This window comes from Hippopotamus amphibius, chromosome 13, assembly GCF_030028045.1.
Source record: "Hippopotamus amphibius kiboko isolate mHipAmp2 chromosome 13, mHipAmp2.hap2, whole genome shotgun sequence".
NCBI classification, from domain to species: domain Eukaryota; kingdom Metazoa; phylum Chordata; class Mammalia; order Artiodactyla; family Hippopotamidae; genus Hippopotamus; species Hippopotamus amphibius.
Window position 1 is genome coordinate 101,885,851 of NC_080198.1, and position 18,974 is coordinate 101,904,824.

At 63.0% G+C, this 18,974-nt stretch overlaps 2 protein-coding genes across 2 annotated transcripts in view; both read right to left on the reverse strand.

Moving 5' to 3' along the window:
- ADD1 (adducin 1) overlaps window positions 1–5,082 on the reverse strand; it is an 89,302-nt gene extending 84,220 nt beyond the window's left edge. Inside the window, exon 1 of the mRNA XM_057705451.1 lies at window positions 4,951–5,082. The gene's annotated coding sequence lies outside the window, so the exon portion shown is untranslated. The remainder of the gene's footprint in view (window positions 1–4,950) is intronic.
- SH3BP2 (SH3 domain binding protein 2) lies at window positions 4,488–18,667 on the reverse strand. Its single transcript, XM_057705458.1, has 13 exons — window positions 18,544–18,667; window positions 14,692–14,831; window positions 13,449–13,551; window positions 11,865–11,982; window positions 11,494–11,564; window positions 10,503–10,591; window positions 10,188–10,256; window positions 7,876–8,527; window positions 6,878–7,001; window positions 6,650–6,705; window positions 6,197–6,278; window positions 5,422–5,481; window positions 4,488–5,084 (listed from the first exon to the last, which is right to left on the reverse strand). The coding sequence occupies exons 1-13, from the start codon at window positions 18,549–18,551 to the stop codon at window positions 4,947–4,949; spliced, it is 1,710 nt and encodes a 569-aa protein (XP_057561441.1). The 5' UTR covers window positions 18,552–18,667; the 3' UTR covers window positions 4,488–4,946.
- Between the last annotated feature and the right edge of the window lie 307 nt (window positions 18,668–18,974).

Sequence of the window (18,974 nt, forward strand, 5' to 3'; positions counted from 1 at the left end):
CCGCCAAAAAAAAAGTTGCTCAATCCAAAAGAAGGAAAAAAAGAAGAGGAAAAAGGAGAAAGAGAAACACAAACACAGATGGGACAACATGGCACACAAAATAGACAATAGATTAATTACCTTAAACACAAATGGACAAAATGCTCCAATTAAAAGGCAAGGTATGTCCTATATGCTAGCAACATACAACAAAAAAATTAAATTAAAAACGTGTACAATAGACTAAAAGAAATATGAAGTACCTATGAATCAAACCTAGCAAAAGCTGAGACCATAATGGACAAAATTATAAAATCCTATTGGCAGACCTTAAAGAAGACCCAAATGAATAGAGAGGTAGACTCACACTCATGAATCGGAAGAATCAATTTTGTAAAGATCTCAATTTTCCCCAAGCTGATTGACAGCGGTAATGAATTCCCAATCAAAACACCAACCGAGTCGTTATTAATGGAACTGACTAGATGATTTTAAAACTTATGCGGGCGAAAAAAACTTACGTGGAAACACAAAGAACCAGAATAGCCAAGACACTTTCAAAGAAGAAAAATAAGGTAAGGACTTACTTTACCAGATTTCAAGCCATAATTACCAACAGTAATTAAGAGAGCTTGGTATTTACATAGAAACAGACAGGCAAATGGAACAGAACAAAGAGTCCACCCACAGACCTACTACACATATATGGATATACAGTAAGTGGCATTGCAGATGGGTGGGGAAGGGACACAAGATAAATAAATGATGCAGGAGTAGGTGGGTAACCCGGTGGGGGGGGGGGATGAAAGTGAATTCTTATCTCTTACTGTGTGCAAAAAACAATTATAGAGTGGGAGAACATGACACACGTTACTGACAATATCAAGGCTGTATAAAGGATTCTTATAGATTAATAACAAAGAAAAACAACAGGAAAATGGGCAAAAGATTTGAAGAGACTTCACAGGAGACAAAATCAAAATGGTTAATAAGTACATGAAAATGTGCTCAGCCTTTTTTAGCAATCAGCTTAATGCAAACTAAAGCCATAATTATACACCCACCAGACTGGCGAAGGTGACGAACAGTCTGGCAATACCAAGTGTTAGCAAGGATGTGAAACCAAGGCAAGTCTCTTTTACTGCAGAATTCTTGGAAAACAGTGAAAGGTCCCTATGCCCTCGAACTGAGGAGTCAGACACCTGGGTACATTCCCTAGAAAAAGTCGTGCACACGTGTGTCAGAAACCAGATACGACTGTTGCTAATAGCACTGTCTGAGACTGTCCCAAATCGCAAACAAACTAAATGTCCATCCACAGTAAAATGGATCTGTGAACTATGATACAGTCAATGGGACAGTTTTCAGCAACGAATCTGAACAAACTACAGCTACACACAGCAACCTGGACAAATCTCAAAGACAATGAGCAGGAGCCGGACGCCAGATTCCATTCACAGAACGTGCCAAAACAGGAAAGCACGGTGATGGGCGAAGGCTTCGTCGCCACACAGGAACGCGAGCCTCACCAAGGCCAGGGCAAGGGTTACTCGTGAGAGAGGGAGGGGGTGGCACTGAGCTAGGGAGGGCACATGGGGCGGGTTCACTTCATGGCAGTGTATTACGCGGTACATTTGTGTTTTCACGTCCCTGCATGTGTTTTATTCCACAGGAAATGAAAGGAAAAAGGAGGTGCCCCGGCTCTGAGTCGCTCAGGGCGGGGCCCCGGATGCAGCTGGCGGGCGAGGCAGGGGCGGCTCCCAGGTGGCCTCTGAGGTTTCCCAGGAGCGGAGGCAGTCTGAGGGAAGCCCAGGGGTCAGGTCTGCTGTGCATCCCACGACGCTCCCTCCTGACGGTGCTGCCGGCCTGATGGGAGAGGGCCACCAGCAACGTCTCCGGGCACAGACAGGGAGCCCGACGTGTGTGCAGGCTGCCCAGCCGGGGGCTCCCTGCTGCTGGGTCACGGCCAGACACAGGCCGCACCCGCGCCTCCCGGCCCCTCTTCCTGCGACACACGAGTTTGGTTCAAGTGCCAGCTCTGCCTGATACTCCCCGGGTGGCCCTGCTGTCCTCTGGGCCTTCCCCTCCAGAGGCCGCCCCAGCGCAGCCCAGCTGGACAAGCAGCCCCTTGGCCCGAGGCCCCTGGTGCTCAGCCTGGGGTGCCAGAGGCTCCCCCTGGGACCCGCAGGGGGCATCCTCGCAGTGTGACCCGGGGCGGCGGGGCGGGGGGGGGGACTGGGAACAGCTCGGGCTTGTTTTGTGAGGTCTCCTCCGGTCCTTACAACATCCTTTTACAATAAAGTTCTCTATGAACAGAAGGTACAGAGGCTCACTGCCCTCACTCTGATCAGCTGCAGGAAAAGTAAAACCACGTTCAGTGCTTGGCTTGGAGAAGCTTCCCAAAGAGTCTGGGGCCTCCTCCCGAGCACAGGAATTGAACGAGCTCTGGACTCACCACCACGCTGGGCAGGTCAGCAAAGCCTCTCCGAGCCTGTTGCCCTGTCTGTGAGGTGAGGGAGCAGCCCCGCCCCTCGGGCAGGCCCCCGCTGGTTTACCCACAGACAGGCTGGGAGAGTGGAGCAGTGGGGCAAGTCAGTCTTGTCCCCCGCCCCCCAGAGCGGTGGCCCCCTCGCTGGGTGAAGGCATGCCCACAACCCCGGGAGGCAGGCCAACCAGACACCCCGCAATGACTCTCCGAGGCCGCGAGGGTGGCAGGGAGCAAGGCGGGGGCCAGGGTCTGGGCTCAGCAGCGAGGGACAGATCACAAGGCTGGGACTCGAATCCAGGCCTCTCTGAGCCTCGGTTTTCTCACCTGTGAAACGGTCTGCCTGGAGGAGCAGCTGCTGTGGCACCTGTGGCTCAGCACTTGCGTACAGGAAGTGCTCAGTAACCACCCTCCAGCCCTGCGCGAGGGGCAGAACATTCAAGGCAGCTCTCAGGGGGAGTGGGACCCCTTCCGGCCCCTCCTGCGTGTTGGAGGACCATGCCGGGGCCCCACCACTACCAGCAGCGCACACACTCTAGCAACTGAGGCCCTGGGCCTAGAGTGGTTCACAAAGAGGTGGGCGGCTGTCCCTGCAGGCCCTGGGCCAGGGTCTGGGGTGGGCCTCTGGCAGCGACAGGCCTCATCTGTCTGGGTGGCCAGAAGGACCTATCACCTGGCTCTGGACACCAGAACGCCCCCAACCTTCCAGCTCCGGGTTCTTCAGATACTAGCTGGCTCCCAAGTGGCTGCTGGCCAGCTGAAAGCAGTAGTGTCCTGCGTCCTGCAGCCATCACCAGCACGGCAGGCCCCGAGCACCACTGAAGACGGCTTCTCTGGCCTGAGCCCCCCTTAAGAACTTTCACAGGAAGGGAAACAGCAGCCACGGCGGGGACCGGCGCGCCTCACTGCTTCAGGGCCGCGGATGGCAACCGCGGGAAGGAGGAACTGCTAGTTTCCCCCAGAGCTGCGGAAGGAGCACCAGGGGCTCCTGTGACCCAGACTCCACCAGACAGCACCGACCCCTTCCCCACCCCCACCCCCGGGCAGCTAGAGGAGAAACATCTGCAGAGACAGTGCTGGACACGTGCTCCCTGGGAGGACACGGCTGCCGTCTTCCCCTGCACCTACAGGAGCCTCCCACCTCCCTGACGGGCCTCCTCTCTCCTCCTCCAACGAACCAGCTCACTCCGGCACACACCCAGGACAGCGGAGGGGACGTCCCAACAAAGGGCCTTCCCCTGGGACCGCTCATCAATGGCTAGTGGGCACAGCACTCTTGTGGTCTGGGTTTCACGTAACAAATTTCTCTTTCCCAGTGAAAAGGGCGATGAGGATCAAATGACCCTGGGTTCCCTGGCAGCCCTGACACCAAGCCCTGTTTTCACAAGAGAGAAAAAAAAAAATCCCACCTGAATGGCCAGGCCAGGGAGAGCAGCCTGCTGGAATTCCATGGCAGGAAACAAGCAAATAATCTCGCCAAGTATGGACCAGAGGACTTGGGCATCTAGGTACTACTGTCCCCACCCATCCCCAGCCTACTCAGGGCCCACTCTTCTGGCAGCACGGTATCCATCACTTCCTCCAGGAAGTCTTCCTGAAGCCCCCAGCTGGGCTCCAAGCTCCCAGCCCCTGCATATCCTATTACCATGGAGAGGGGGTGCTGGGAGCACCTTCTACCCAGCTGTCTTCCAGTAACCACTGGTTAATCCAATGAAGGACCCAATTATTGACGTGAGGGGCCTTTTAACTCTGCAGCTTCACTGCCCTAGACCTGACTTGGGGCAGAAAAACCTGGCGCTTTGGATACAGGCTCTGAGTCCAGACTGTCTTGACTTTTTGGGTCCTGTTCTCTTACCAGCTGGGTACCCAAGGGCAAGCAGTTTAGCACCCTGTGGCCTAGAAGACAAGACCACCTCTCAGGGTTCCCATGAGCTGACCGGCTGCGGTCACCACTTGGACGCTGGTGGGGGTACTCAGCAAGGCTGGCCACTCCCTCTTCCCAATGAAGCCCTGACCACTGGGGCAAAGGTCATCTGTGCTTTATTGTGTGACACCAGCCCCTCGCGGAGCCTGAACTGTAGCGTTCCTAGGAGGGTCCGGCCCCTGTCCCCACCGCAGATGCCCCAGCCCTGCCCAGCTCCCAGCCCAGCGCAGGGTGGGTGTGCTGGGGAGACCAGAATTCCTGTCCATCAAGTCCAGGCTGGGCTCAGCCCTTGGCTCCTGGGCCCCTGGGAGGTGGGCAGGGTGAGCCGGGAGAGCCCCACCCAATTCTCTGGAGCCCAGGGCCTGGCCTAGCCCCAAGGACCCAGCCTGCTGGGGAGGGCCTGGCCTGGCAATTTCTGTGACGTGTCCATCAGGGAGCCCCGGGTCAGAGCGCGGTGCTGGCTCCCGGTCCACCTCCCGGGCAGGCCCGTCTCCTTCTGCGTGGCCTGGGGCTGTGGCCCCCCCGGTCGCCTCCGCCCAGCCGCACGCCGTACAGGTGTCACCTGGGCCTGGTGTAGCCGTAGGGGTGCTTCAGCAGCAGGCTCTGGTGGCCGGGAAGCATGTGGGTGTGGTAGTGCTCCACCAGGCTGCCCACGCTCACAAACAGCAGCTCGCCCTCCAGGTAGAACTTCGAGTCCTGGGTGTGGAGGGGGCGGGGTCAGGGGGGCTGGCCGGCCTACCCTCCCTGTAGAATGGGGTGCCAGCAACGCTCTGCCCCGGGGACGCAGCAGGTCTGTAAACAAGTCTAGGGGGCAGGGCCGGTCACCCATCTCCACGGAGAGGCCAGGAGAGGGGGAGGTGGGACCACGGAGGAGGGAGGGGGAGGGCAGGGGAGGGGAGTGCGTGGAGGCGCTGGCTTCAGACCACCCACTGCCTGTGCCCGACCAGGGAGACACTGCCCTGACCCCAGCCAAGCCCCGGCCAGGATCCGCCCGGCACCACCCAGGGCCCTCAGCCAGGGCCAGCCTGCTCACCTTCTCAAAGATTCGGTAGTTCCTCACTTTGCCGGAGGTTTCATCCCACACAACCAGAACCTGCAGGGAGAGGAGTGGGCGGCAGATGGTTCGGTCACCTCGGGAAAGAGAACGGCCCTCAGAGACCAAGGTGAAGCGGGGAGGGGTGGCGGCAGCATCCAGGCCGGGGCCGGGGCCGGGGCCGGGGTGCGGGGTCACCCTGCATGTGCACAGCAGGGTGGGGACCGGCAGCCCCTTGCCCCGGGGCTCCTGCCCCCAAAGAGTCTCATGAGATGTGAATGACAGTGGCAGGTGCCTGGTCCTCACCAGGACCACCTCTGACACTCAAGGGGAAACTGAGGCTCAGTGAGTCACACGAGTCACCCTTGGAGGGGCACAGGCAGCGCCAGCAGACCTCCTACCGTTCCCACAGCCCCAAGCAGCCTCCCCTTCAAAGGGCAGGAACAGGAACCCCCCACCCCATCAGAGTCCCGGGCCCCCCAACCCTTCCTTCCTGCCTCGTGCCCAGGCTGGGGGGGGGGGGTGGGGGGCATCCCCGCAGACGGTGTTCAGTTGTCGAGAACAGGTGGAGGGTGGGAGCTGCAGACCTCAAGAACGGAGCTCGGCTGAGAGGCCAAGTAAAAGGCTGCGTGGGTAAGTGACCTACAAACTGTAGAGTCCTATGCTCGCCTGTCCACCCAGCTGTGTGGAAAGCCGCAGACCCCAGCACGATGCAACCGTCCCGGGGACCTCTGCACAGCAGGGTGACCACTGGGCATCCTCCCTGGGTGCCTACCTTCCCCGACTTGGTGGAGGAGTTCCGGATGCAGTAGAGGCCGTCCTGGGGCTCTCCACGGGAGCTCGTGGCTTTGAACAGCCTATGGTAACACAGCCACGTCAACAGGTGAGCCACCCTCGGACAGCTCTCTCCAGGACCATCCAGCCCCACCCCCCATGTGGCTTTTTGTCCCCCTGGATTCTGCAGCTCGGGTTCCGAGGGCACCGGGGACCACAAGGGCCAGAAGCATAGAGCCCAGGACAAGGCCAGCGGAGGGGTAGAGCTGGCGGGAGTCGTTCTTTCGCTGGGATTCTCCAGCACTAGGCTGTGTTGTTGTGCCAGCAACTGCCCAGCACCGAGGCTGGCAAAGGGGACCAAAAAGCAGGAAGACTGAGGGGTGGGGCGTAGGGGGACCAGGAACCTCAGGTCTACCAAAACAAGGCCTGGGAGAAAGAAGAGCTTCACACTGACCTTTCCACTTCACAGGACTCCGTGGTGTTGATGAAGACGGAGCTGGGCAGTGGCACCTGGAGGGGGGTCAATGCGGTCAGTGTCAAGGCCTCGGTGGGGCTGGAGGCCAGCAGCGCCCACCTGCCCGCCAGCTGCCAGCCTGCACCGGGAGCCACCGTGTTCCATGCCCCCAGCTCTCCCTCAGCCGCCCGTGCCCAGTGGCGGTCCGGGCGCTCCACTTGGCCTTGCCTTCTCGTAGTCCTCGTCCGAGTCCTCCCCGCCAGCATCCACCTGCGACGTGTCAGCCTGCATGGGTTTCCGGGGGTTTTCAAAGGTGAAGCTCCTGAAACTCTGCCCATCCGGGGGTGACCGCCTGGGAGGAGAGCAAGGAGAGGAAGGCTATGTCACTGTCAGGCATGGGACAGGGCCCCTCTGCACCTCTCCAGACACTGCCCCCTGCGCCCTTCAAGTGACCACACCCAAGCTTTGGAACCCATGAAGTCGGGCGCCTGCAGCCCTGGTGGCTGTCTGAGGCTCGTGACCACAGAGCTCTGGAGGGGTCCATGCTGACTGCCCCGTGGTGGCAGGAATCGCCCGACACCCGGAAGCCTGAGCCAGGGCCACCGGCAAGGGACTCTGGCCTTCACTGCTGAGGGTGCCACGGGCGGTGGGTGTGGGGACACACCGGTTTCCCGGCACTGCCCAGCAATGAAGCAGAAGGTATTTTGAGCAGGCCTCAGGGTGAGTCAGAGACACGTTCCACATTCCAGCAGGTTCCCAGTGGGGAAGGGCACACAGGCAGCCTTGGTGGCTTCAGGGCCAGGGCCACATCCAGAGCCCCAGACAGGGCTGGGAAGGGTACTTCTCACGGGCTCAGGAGGGCTCAGTCCACACCTCCCTACACCACCTGTCCCGGGCAGGCCAGCAGCGTCTGGAGGGCCCTCGCTGCACGGCAGGGTATCTGGGAGGCCAGTGTCCCCAGAGCCCCTCCTCACCACTGCTCCCAAAGGCAGCCACAGGCTCCAGGCTCACCACCCACTTGGGCTGACTTCAAGGGTCCCCCGGGTCAGGTGTAGAGGAGGCCACTCAGCCCAGGCAGCTGGGGTAATCAAGGTGCCTTCCTGCCCCTGTGCCAGAGCCGCCTGGCCCCCAGCGTGGGCTGAGTGCCCGAGGCAGGGAGGCTGCGTCACCAGTGGGAAAAAAGGCTGGCCAGGGGACCCGGTGGCACCAGTGCCACACAGACTCACTGGAGGTGGGGGAGATGTGGCTTCTCTGGCCTGGGCAGGACCATGGGCCGGGCTGAGGCCTCAGGCATGGGCAGCTTCAGTGCAGGAGGCCGGGGGGCCACAGGGGGTACAAAGAGTCCGGGCTTGGCTGCATCCCTCGGGGGAACATCTTCCATCACCTTCAGGAACTTCGGCTTGTTGGCCGGCACGGGTGGAGGCTCAGGGGTGGGTGACCCCCGAGGGGACAGGTGGAAGGACTTGAGCTTGTCACAGTTCCTGGAGGCGGCAGTGGCTGTGCTGGCAGGACCGGAGGCAGAGCTGGCCCCGTGGCCAGGGACCCGGGGCTCCGGGCTGGGGCTGGTGTTCTCATGGAAGCACGGTGGTTTCCGGCTGGGCACGGTTGGCAGGCTGCCCAGCGGGGGGTCACTCATCCTCCGGGAGGCAGCAGGCACCCAGGCACCGGGCTCCACCCGCCTCAGGCCCAGCAGGTCCCTCTTGGCATCCTCAGAGGCCAGGCCAGCATCGGGGAGGCTGCGTTTAGGGGGTGGGGGTGGCAGCATAGGGCCTGGACCCTTGGAGGTGAAGGAGTGGGCACGGGGCACATCAGGGAAGACTGGCTTCCTGGCCGTGGGCACAGGAGGTGGGGGGTAGGCTGGTGGGTGGATCAGGGCATCTGCAGAGCAAAGAGACCCATTTGTTGAGTGAGCATCCCCTGCTAGAGGCTAGACCAGAACCACCGCTGCTGGCAATGAACAGCCAGGGCCAAGCGGGTGTGCACCCCCATGGCCCCGACCCCCGTGCCGGGCCACCCTGCAAGCCCCGGTGCCCAGCACTCCTGCCGCAGCCTTCCTTCTGGGGTCCTGGCCCATCCCAGGCGACCAGGCCCACCCATCTGTCCTCCACATGGCACCTTGTGCAAACTTCCTAAAGCCTAGGGGTCACACCAGGAGCCTCAGGTTCCTGGAGGAGGAGGCGAGAAAGAAAACAGGCGAGGGAGTCTCCTAGCACTGGCTCAGCCAGGGAGGCTGGGATTCCCACTGACACAGGTGAGGAGGCAGGGCGGGAGCAGGCGGGGGCCAGCTGGGGGCTGGGTTTGCTCGTGACAAGTCTAAGATGCCACGAGACATCCAGGGGATGTCAGGTGGTCCCCAGGGGCCCAGGCCCAGAGTTCAGAGGGGCTGTGGCTGGAGACGTCAGGAGTTAGCAGGTCAACGACACTGGCTGTGGCCCAGGAGCGACAGGACAGGAAAAGAGCAGGCCGGGCCTAAGCCCCGGGGAAGCCCTCACACCATGGGCAGCACAGGGCTGGGCGAGGGGTTGGGGCGGGGGGTGGGTGCCTGGTGCTGGCGAGGCAGGTGGGGGCAGGGAGGGGTCCCGAGCCAAGTGCCGCCCTCGCCCTCGGGCACTGGGGTGGGAGCCCTGACCAGAGACGCTGTGGGTGGGGCCAGAGTGTGCAGGCAGGTGTGCAGGAGTGCTGGGCCCCCGGAGGTTCAAGGTGGGGATGGGAAGGAAGGCCCCCCCGGGCTCTCTCCAGCCAGCGCCGGGGTAGACGGAAACGGGGCTTCACCAGGGCTGCAGTCACAGGCCCAGAGATGAGAGAGCGAAGCGTGTGAGCAAGGGCGCAAAAACCACGGGACGAGGGTTTGATGTGGGCTTGGTGCTGGCCTGCAGGTCCTGGTGGGCTGAAGGCCTGTGGCAGCTGGGGCCCCGGAGGGAGGGAGCCGGCAGGAGGGAACGGGGCTGGCCCCGGGTGCACCTGAGAGGGCGGCAGAGCTAAGAGGAGGCCGCAAGGGGTCGAGGTGGGCAGCAGACAAGGTCACTGGAGAGGAGGCCAAGGAACAGGGAGGACTGGGGTGGAGGAACTGTCCCAAGTCCCCGGAGGGGTGGAAGGAATAGTGAGTGATGGGACGGAAGGCAAGGGAGCGAGACATGGGGACCGACAGCAGGGGTGGGGAGGGACAAAACAGGGCAGACAGAGGCGTGGCCGTCCCCCACCCGTCCCTGGTAAAGCCTGGCCCCCTTGCTGGGCCAAGTGCTTTGGGAGGTGGGGGTGGGGTGGGGCAGTGAGTGCCCACCTGGCCTACAGAGGTGCTCACAGAGAGCTGCTCCTCCTTTCCTGCTCTCAGCCCCCAGGGCCACCCTGGCTTCACACCCCAAGTGTGGGGACTCCCCTGTCACTGATCTCTGCACTGCCCCCCCCCCCCCCACCTGGGCTAAGTGGAGTGGTCAGAGAGGCAGGTGAGCATCCCTCCTAAATCCAGGGCTGAAGGAGGAAAGCTGAGGCTCAGGGTGGAGACAGACAGGCCCGAGGCAGTCAGGCAGGCCCCACCTACCCTCGGGCTTCCCCGACTCGGGGGCGTCGGGCTCCAGGTACGAGTCGTCCTCGTCCTCACGCTCATAGTCTGCGGGAGAGACGGAGGGTCAGACTCAGGCTGCCCAGGCCAGCAGCACCCAGGACGGGACAGCCGGGCGGGGCCCTCAGGAAGGCCCCAGAGGAGGGGGCCAGGATGAGGGGGGAGGGATGGGGACCCAGGACCGGGCTGCCTGGGGAAGCCACAGGGACAGAGCAGGGAGGCCAGCCGGCTGTGCCTCCCCCCTCAGCAGCAGCAGGTGTGCAGACGGTGGGCAGAGCACAGGAACCGCCTCACCTTCGCTGTCCGTGGGGTACGGAGAGAGGCTGATGTCCACGGGCCGCTCGATCGCACCGTAGAAGCTGTCTGTGTCCGAGCTGGAGTCGCTGAGTGCGGGGAGGGTGGGCGGGGCGGTGAGCACCGGGCAGGGAGCCTCCTGTACTCACACTCTCACACTCACTCACACACACTCACACACACTCACATGGATACACGCGCTCTCGGACACGCAGGCACACAGACACAGACAAATACAGGCACCTGCACGTGGACACTCAGACGTGGATGCGGACAAACACACAGATAAACACAAGAACACGGAGACGTCTGGACACAGAAAGATCCAGACACACAGACACCCACAACACAGAGGCAGTCGAGCGGACTGGAGGCCGTGGTCTTCCCTCCTCAGCCCACCATGGTTCTGGCCACACGTGCACCCAGCTGCCCAGACGGTGCCAGGCCTTGAGGCTGGGCCCACATCCCCACCTGCTCCTGCCCCAGTGGCTCACCCGGGGGCCTGCAGGACAGTCTCAGTGTGGCCAGCCCTAGCTGGGCCTCCCTAACCTCATCTCTGAAAGGACCAGCTGGACGCCGTTCCCGCCCAGAGAGCCCCTGCTGCCTGCTGGGCCACCTCACCCTGCGATCACCAAGACCTGGGCAGGCTGGGCCACTGCCCTGGGGACTCGCTCCGGTCTCCCTCCCTAGTGAGGGGCACTGGGAACCCAAAGGCCTGAGCTGCTACCAAAGCCAGGCCTCCTGGGTGGGCAGGAAAAGCACGGGTAACCCCCTCAACAGGAACTACCGACGGGGTGCGTGCACACACGTTTACACAGTCGGGTGCACACACACAGGTGCATACCCCGCACACCCGTGGCCCAGCTGGCACCTGGAGAAGCACCTCGGAGGAGGGGATTCTGGGCCAAGCCCCCAGGCGTCGGGAGGTGGGCACACGTGTCAAGTCCAGGGCCTAGAGACACCCTGCCCACCAACACACCCCCGGGCCCACCTGGCATCCAGGGGCTGCTCCTTCTTCTCGTGGAGGTGGCCGATCTCCTTGCGCAGCAAGGCCATCCAGCTCTGTGGGGCAGTCGGGGCCTCAGCAGGCAGGACGCTACCCGGGGCAGGACCCCGCCCTCACCCGCCTCCCGTCCCCACACCAGCCGGTCTGCATCGACCACCAAGGCGGGGGAAGACGACCCCGGCTGGCCCTTCTGGGGCTGCGGCCCCCATTCAGCCCACCCGGGGTTCCTCCTGAGACAGCAGGCTCTGAGGGCGAGGGGGCCGGCGCCAGGCTCTGGGCGCGAGGACAGGAGCTGCCCAGGCGCCGGCACAGCCCCCCGGGCCTGCACGGGGCCCTCATGGCCCCGCCCCCCCCACCTTGCGCTCATCCTCCGAGGAGGCGGAGAAGAACCACGTGCGGTGCTTCTTGCTGATGTGGACGATCTTGAAGGGGAAGACGTTGTTGCACGTCGTCTCCTCGGCCGCCCGCATCACCCTGAGGACAGGGCCAGCGGTCACCACGTGGCCCACGCCCGCGGGGCCCGCCCAGGCGCTGCCCCGCCCCTGGACAGGTCCTGGCACCCAGCACCACGCCCCAAGGGCCACAGGAAGATCCGGACGGACGGCCCCCGACGCTGCGGGCTGAAGGCCCGGGTGTGTCAGGCACAGGGAAGCGTGTGGGCAAGGTGGGCGGTGAGCAGCGTGGGGGGTGTCCAGGAGGGCTTCCAGGAGGAGCATGTGCGGGGCTCTGAGACAAGGACACGCCACCCCTGCTGCCCGCCGAGGGGGCACGGGTGCCTCGGGCCCCGCCTGGCCCCTGGCCTGCCGACTGGGGGCCTCCGTGGGGCTCAGCCTCCGCCCCACCCCTGCTGGCAGGCATTGTGCCCGAGACCATTTCTGGGAAGTGACTCACTGTGGTCGCTCCTGCAGCCAGGGTGGGGGGGTTCACGTAAAGATCACAAAGTCTACCATGGGGGTGCTGCCAGGCTGGGCACCTGGGGCAGGTGTGTCCATCTGGCCCATCAGAGGGCCCGGACCATCCCCTGGGGCAAGGCTGCATCCCCACCAGGCCGCGGGTGGTGTATCTGGGGAAAGGAAATGTCCCTCCCCAGGGGACCCCAGAGCTCTGATCCACCAGTGCCCGCTGGCAGCCACAAGGCCCTGGAGCCTCCCCTGTCCTCCACCTGGGGGGTCGGGCACTGAGCTGGGTGCTCGAGCAAGGTTCCCCGACTGAGCTTGTGGCCAGGATGTGAGCAAAGGCCTCGAGTCACTCCCCAAGAGTCCTGGTCCTCCCACTGACACCATGGGACCCTCGGGTTCTCACAGGCAGGAGGGCCAGGCCCTCTGGGGCGGGGGGCAGAAGACACAGACTAATGCCATCGGGTGCAAGGCCCGGGTAGTGACACCAAAACCTAGAGCCAGGAATCACACGTGACCATCGGTGGGCCTGCACACGCCAACATGCCCCATCCCGGGGGGGGTGGGGGGACTGACCCAGTGCCCACCGGCCCATGAGTCAGAGCCCCTTGAGGGCAGTCTCGTGGCTGATTGATGGACCCGGCCCACAGCAGGGAACCAGCCCAGCCGGGGAGGCCCCTGGAGTCAGGGGGGTCTGGGGCAGGGCCTGGGGAGTGGGCTGGGCCCTTGGCCAGAAGGAGGCAGTGATGGGTGAAGGGGGAAAGTGGGGAGGAAGGAGGGAGATGGTGGTCCCTGGGTGGTGACTGAATGGGGACTCTGGAGAGCAGGCTTCCAACCCTTGAAGCCTGACAAAGGGGCAGGAAGCCCCGGCCTCGCCCCAGGCCCTAGGCAGCAGCCTGAGGACAGACTCTGATGCAAGGATGAGGCCAGGAGGGAGTGGCAGAGACAGGACTGGTCCACAGGGCTGGGAATGTAAACCATCCCAGGGAAGCCTGGACATGCCTTGGCTGGGAACCATGGGGTTGGGGTCGGAGGGGCGCTTACCGGTTGTAGCCGCTCAGCGAGAAGGCACCCTGCGGGGAGGCGGACGTGCTGCTCTTGAAGTAGTAGATGCAGCGCTTGTGGATGATGACAAAGCGCAGGGGCCCTGGGGGGGGCGGGGCAGGGGCTGAGCTCAGGGCGCTGGGCAGGCCCCCCTCTGGGGACCATGCCCGGAGGGCCTGGGCAGCTCCAGGCCAGGCCTCCTGCCCGCTCCCCAGGAGTCTACTGTGAGGCAAATGCACACACACTGATGGGCACGCTGGTCCCTCCAGGGCAGGGATAGATGCAAGGGGCTGTGTGGCACTACCACGGGCCCCAGGGACAGGACTAAAGCTGGCTCGAGGAGGGGCAGAGCCAGGGCCAGAGGCCCAGGGAGGCCACAGCCACCTTGCTCGTGCTGCAGAGCTGCTGGGAGAGGCGAGGGTGGGGCCAAGAAGCCAGAGATCTGGCCAACAAGAGCCACTGGTGTGGAGCTGACCCCAGAGCCCCATCCCTGAGCAGCCCCTCCCAGGCCTCGGAGCAGCTCAGTTACAGCGCCTCCTTGGAAGCTCCCTGTTCAAAGAGGAGAACAGACCAATCAGAGCCCACAGAGAAACCAGACCAGTCAGCCTGGAGCACATCAACCAGCCAGCACGTGGCCAGGAAGTCCCTGGCAGAGGGCTTGGCTTGAGCAAAGGCATGGGATGCTCCTGGCTGGTCAGAGGGACGGACAAGGCCCTGATGCCTCAGTGTCTTGAAGCCTGGGCATCTCCCAGGCCTGGGGGCTCCCTCCCTCCCCCAGCCTGCTGTCCTAGGGACCAAAGCCCTGGTCTCATGAAGCTCTGGAGGTCCAGCACCTAGATGGGTGTTGGCTTGGCACGTGAGTTCAATGCAGATGGAGTGACTGCCTGACTCACTAAATACCACCCACCTAGTAAGGCGAGGACACCCCAGGAGCCAGACCTACCAGGTGAACAAGGGCCCCCATCCCCTGGCCACAGGCTGAAGCTCCCTTGGCCAGCTGGTCAGCATTGTGCACCAAATGCCCTATCTCCACCTGCTGTACCAACCCAGACCCTCCCATTGTCCTGGGGCTGCAGAGGCCAACCTCAGGGCCCCTAGGGGATGCCAGCAGGGAAAGAAGAGAAACTCTGGAGGGCCCACCAGGTAATGGAAGAAGAGGCTCAGAAAGGAAGGTTGCTTGGCCGAGGAGGTCCAGTGGGGCTCAGCCCTGTCCGCATGTCCTCCCACCACCTAGGAAACTCACATTTGAGCAGCTGCAGCTGGGTGCCGCCCTTCTTGTGCAGATAGCCTGCTTTGGCCACACCCCCAGGCATGGTTAGCAAGTTCTGGGCACCAATGGCCTTCATGGGGACAGGCCAGTGCATCTCCTCAGCCGCCATGAAGCTACAATAAAAAAAGGAGACGTGTCTCAGCCAGGGGTGGGGGACACACTCTTGTCCACCGTGGCCATGACAACCATTTGGTGGGTTGGCTGGGATCCTCGCCGTCTCCCTGTCAGCCTGGGGCATCACTCACGCAGGGACCACAGGGCACATGGTCACCAGGGACAGGCTGCCTGCCTCGGGGTTAACCCAGGCCCACAGGACCCCACATTCCGGGCCTGGCTGTCAGGCCCTGCTGCGGAATGGCCTCTTACTCATGTTCCAGCTGCCCTCCCAGAAACCTAGAAGGCTCTTTCAGTTTCACACTTCCGGCCTCTGCCTAGAATGACTGCTACCCCTCCTCACATGGAGAACTCCTACTCGTTCTTCAACACCCAGATTCAGAATTCCCTCTTCTGTGAGACACCTCAATGCCCAGTCCCATTCGGGACCTCCGCCATCCCGGGTCCCTCTGAACAGAATCCCCGCCCCGCACTGTTTTATCCAGTGCCTGCCTGGGGCCTGGTCCCTTCTGGGGCCCCAGTGGGGTTGGAAGAGCAGTTAGGGTCCGACCCAGAGGCCCAGTCCTGCTGGAACTCCTGCCGCAACCCCAAACACACACGCGCACAAAGAAAACCACTCCGCTCTCAGCAAACCAGCGCGCTCCACCAAACGTTCGCCGCCCCCCGCCTCCCCGGGGGCCTGCTCCTCCGCCCCGGCCCCGGCCCCGGCCCCGGCCCAGGTCGCCCAGCTCCACCTGCACACAAACCCCGCCCCCCGGCCTGCGCCCCCACCCACAGCGGAGCCTCCAACAAAGGCGCACCACCCCCGCGGCTGCCCGGCCGGCCCGGGACAGACCCGGCGGGGCGTAGGCTGGAGGGGCCCCGCGCCCCCGCCCGGAGCCCCCAGCCCGCCGGGGCCGGCCCCCGCCCGCCCGCCTTTGTTCTCGCCGGAAGCGCCGGCTCGGTCCAGCTCGGTACTCACGGCGTCCACGCGGCGGGCACGGCCGGACTCGGGGGGGCGGCTCGCGCCCGCCTTCCCTGCGCGCACCGACACGGCCCCGGGGCGCGCGCCCCGGTCGCCGCCTCGCCCCCGGCGCCCGCCTCCCGCCGGCCCCAGGGCAGCTGCCGCAACCCCGCGCCCGCCATGCGGCCGCGCCCCCCGCCCGGCCCCGCCCCCGGGCCCGCCCCCAGCTCACGGCCCGGCCCCGCCCCGGCCCCGCCCCGCCCGCACCCCGCCCCCTTCCCGGCCCCGCCCGCCCCGCCCCCGGCTCGCGTCGCGCCCCCGGCCCTGCCCTCGCCCCGCCCCCGGCCCCGCCCCGGCCCCTGGTTGGTGAGGCGCCGCCCCGTCCGCCAGCCCGCGGGGCCTCAGTTTCCCCGTCCGCCGCTCCGCGGCTGGGGGCGCGGGGGCGCACGCCTGAGGGGGCCACGGAGGCGAACGGGCTGCCGGCTTCACAGCCCCACCCGCGCGGCTCCCGGCGGCGGAGCCCTTGGGAAAGTGCCTTCTCCTCCCTGACCCCGTCCGCACCTGTCAGTGGGGGCCCCGGGGCTGCGGTGGGGGTGACGTGGGGCGCGCTGGCGAGTTCCCGCCTCCCGCCCGCCCAGGCCGCAAGCGCTCAGGCTCCCAGGCAGGGCTGCCGGTCCTCCCTCGTGCCCCCGTGCCCCCTCGCGGGCAGGTCTCCTGTCTGACCCGGGATCCCCTGCGGCAGGCAGGGCTCTGGTCCTTGGCAGCTCCCACCTGCTTGCAGATCCGTGGACACCTCTCCCAGGAGCCCCCTAGGCTGGCCTCCCCAGCATCCCGCCTCCCCTGCCGCCGCCTGTATGCCGCCGCTGAGACGGGCCACCTGCAGCAGAGGGTGGGTCTAACAGCTCCGGCCCAGCTCCCACCCAGCTGTCTGTGCCTGGTTTCCGGACCGCAGCCTCAGGCCAGCGCTCTGGCCCCTTCCCGCTGCAAGCACCCCTCGCCTCTCACCTCTCACAGCAGCCTGCCTACACGGAGGCTCCGTCCTGCCTCTGTGCCTGTGCCCAGGACCCTTGCCAGCCCCTCCCCCGGCAGCATTCCCAGCCCTCTAGGCTGCCTGTCGTCCCAGCCCCACTGTCTGTACCACCTCTGGGCAGTCCCCCACCACTTCCTCTCCTCAATTCCTTCACCAGCCCAGTCTCTTTCCTCCATCACCCTCCCCTCAGCACATTCTCCAACAGACACGCCATGTCTGGCACTGCTCTGTTCTAAAGCTCCAGGACTGCGCATGTCCCTCTGGATCCAGCCCCTGTGGACCTTTCCCGTGGGGTCCTGCCCTCCACCTCCCGTGTGTGCCTGCACCAGCCAGGCCCGTGGCTCACACCTTCAGGCCTCTGTCTGCACTGTTCCCACCGCCTGCTGCTGCAACTGAACTCACCCTCAAGAGTTGGTGCAAATGAACACCAGTCCTTCACAAACGCTTCCAAAAACCGAAGAGAAAGGCACTCCTTCTAAGCGGTGGGCTTTACCTGGATACCAAAACCAAAGACCTCACAAGAAAACTACAGACCAATATCCCTTATGAATGTGGGCGTAAAGTTCCTCACCAAAATACTAACAGACTGCATGCAGCGTCATGTAAAAGGATTCTATAACATTCCACGCCAAGTGGGATCTATCCTAGGGATGCAAGCTTGATTTCACATTCAGATTTAAAGAACATAGGGAATTCCCTGGTTGCCCGGTGGTTAGTACTCGGCGCTTTCACTGCCAAGGGCTCAGTTCAATCCCTGGTTGGGGAACTAAGATCCTGCAAGCCCCGCGACGACGTGGCTGAAGAAAACAAACAAAAAACCCAAAAAAGAAATCCAAAGAATGTAATACATCATATCGATCAAATAAAGAACAGAAGCCATACGATCATCTCAGTAGAAGCAGAAAAGGCATTTGACAAAATCTGACAATCCGTCGTGATAAGAACACTCAGCAAACTAGGAGTAGGAGGAAACTTCCTCAAACCTGGTAAAGGGTGTCTACAAAAGACCCAGAGCTGACATCACAATTAATGGCGAGTGACGGAAAGCCTTCCCCTGCGAGCAGGGACCAGGCAAGGACATCTGCTGCCGCCACTTCAACACTGTACCAGAGGTTCTGCCCAGGACAGTTACACAAGAAGAAGAAATAAGAGCTATGCGGGTTGGAAAGGAAAAGTTATTCAGAGATTAGATGATTAGAACATCCAAGGGATCCACTAAGGAATGATTAGAACTGATAAACAAGCTCAGCAAGGTGGCAGGATACCCGATCGATACGCAAAAATCAGTCATATTTCTCTACACTAGCAACGAACAATGCAAAAATAAGAGTTAGCTCAAGTGTCCCCTCTTTCTGGTGGTCCTCCCCGACCTCTGGTGAGTCCTGTGTCACTGTCCCCACCAGCTCAGGCCCAGCACAGAGGGGACACCCAGGCAGTCCCAAAGGAGGTGCAGAATGCTGACCCTGCCGGGTGGTGGGGACTGCAGATTGCCTGGAAGGCGCAGGAAGCTGAAACAGAGCCCCCACCCCACTCCATGGCATCCTTCCCAATCTGTAAGGAGACCTGGCGTCTGTGTGGGGGTGGCGCGTTCTGGAGGCAGAGCCGAGGGCTGATGGAGCCCCGCTCCTCCTGGTTTCACACCTGGGCAAGGATGGGGAAGGAGCCGGGGTGGCCCAGAGTCCCACCCTGGTCAGCTCGGTGGCCAGGCCGGCGCAGGCCTGTGAGGGCTCAGTCTCACCTGGCCATTGTCCATCTGTGGGCAGGAGGAGGGCTCCTGGGTGTCCACGGGCTGCGCTCGGGTGGGGAGGGGGGGTCATAGCAGGCCCGGTGGTGCTCCACCTTCACCTCTCTTGGGAATGTCCCTGCTTTAGGGACAGACACCTCCGTCCGCTGCCGCTCTCGGGAGGAGGGACCCTCGAAGGGGAAGCTCATCCTGACGCCCTGCCCTGCCCGCACCCCTGGGTGAGCCGGATTGGGACCTGCCCGGGAGCACAGTGCCAGCACACTCTCCAGCCTGTGCTCCGTGCCCACCCCTACCTTCTCTCACAGTTGACATTGGTCTGTGTGACCCGAGGCCGCATCTGCAGGGGTGGGGGAGAGCAGGCGGGTGAAAACCGCTCTCTCCCACAGAGGCCGCCCCATTGGGCTCCCAGAAGCGCAGGCTCTGTG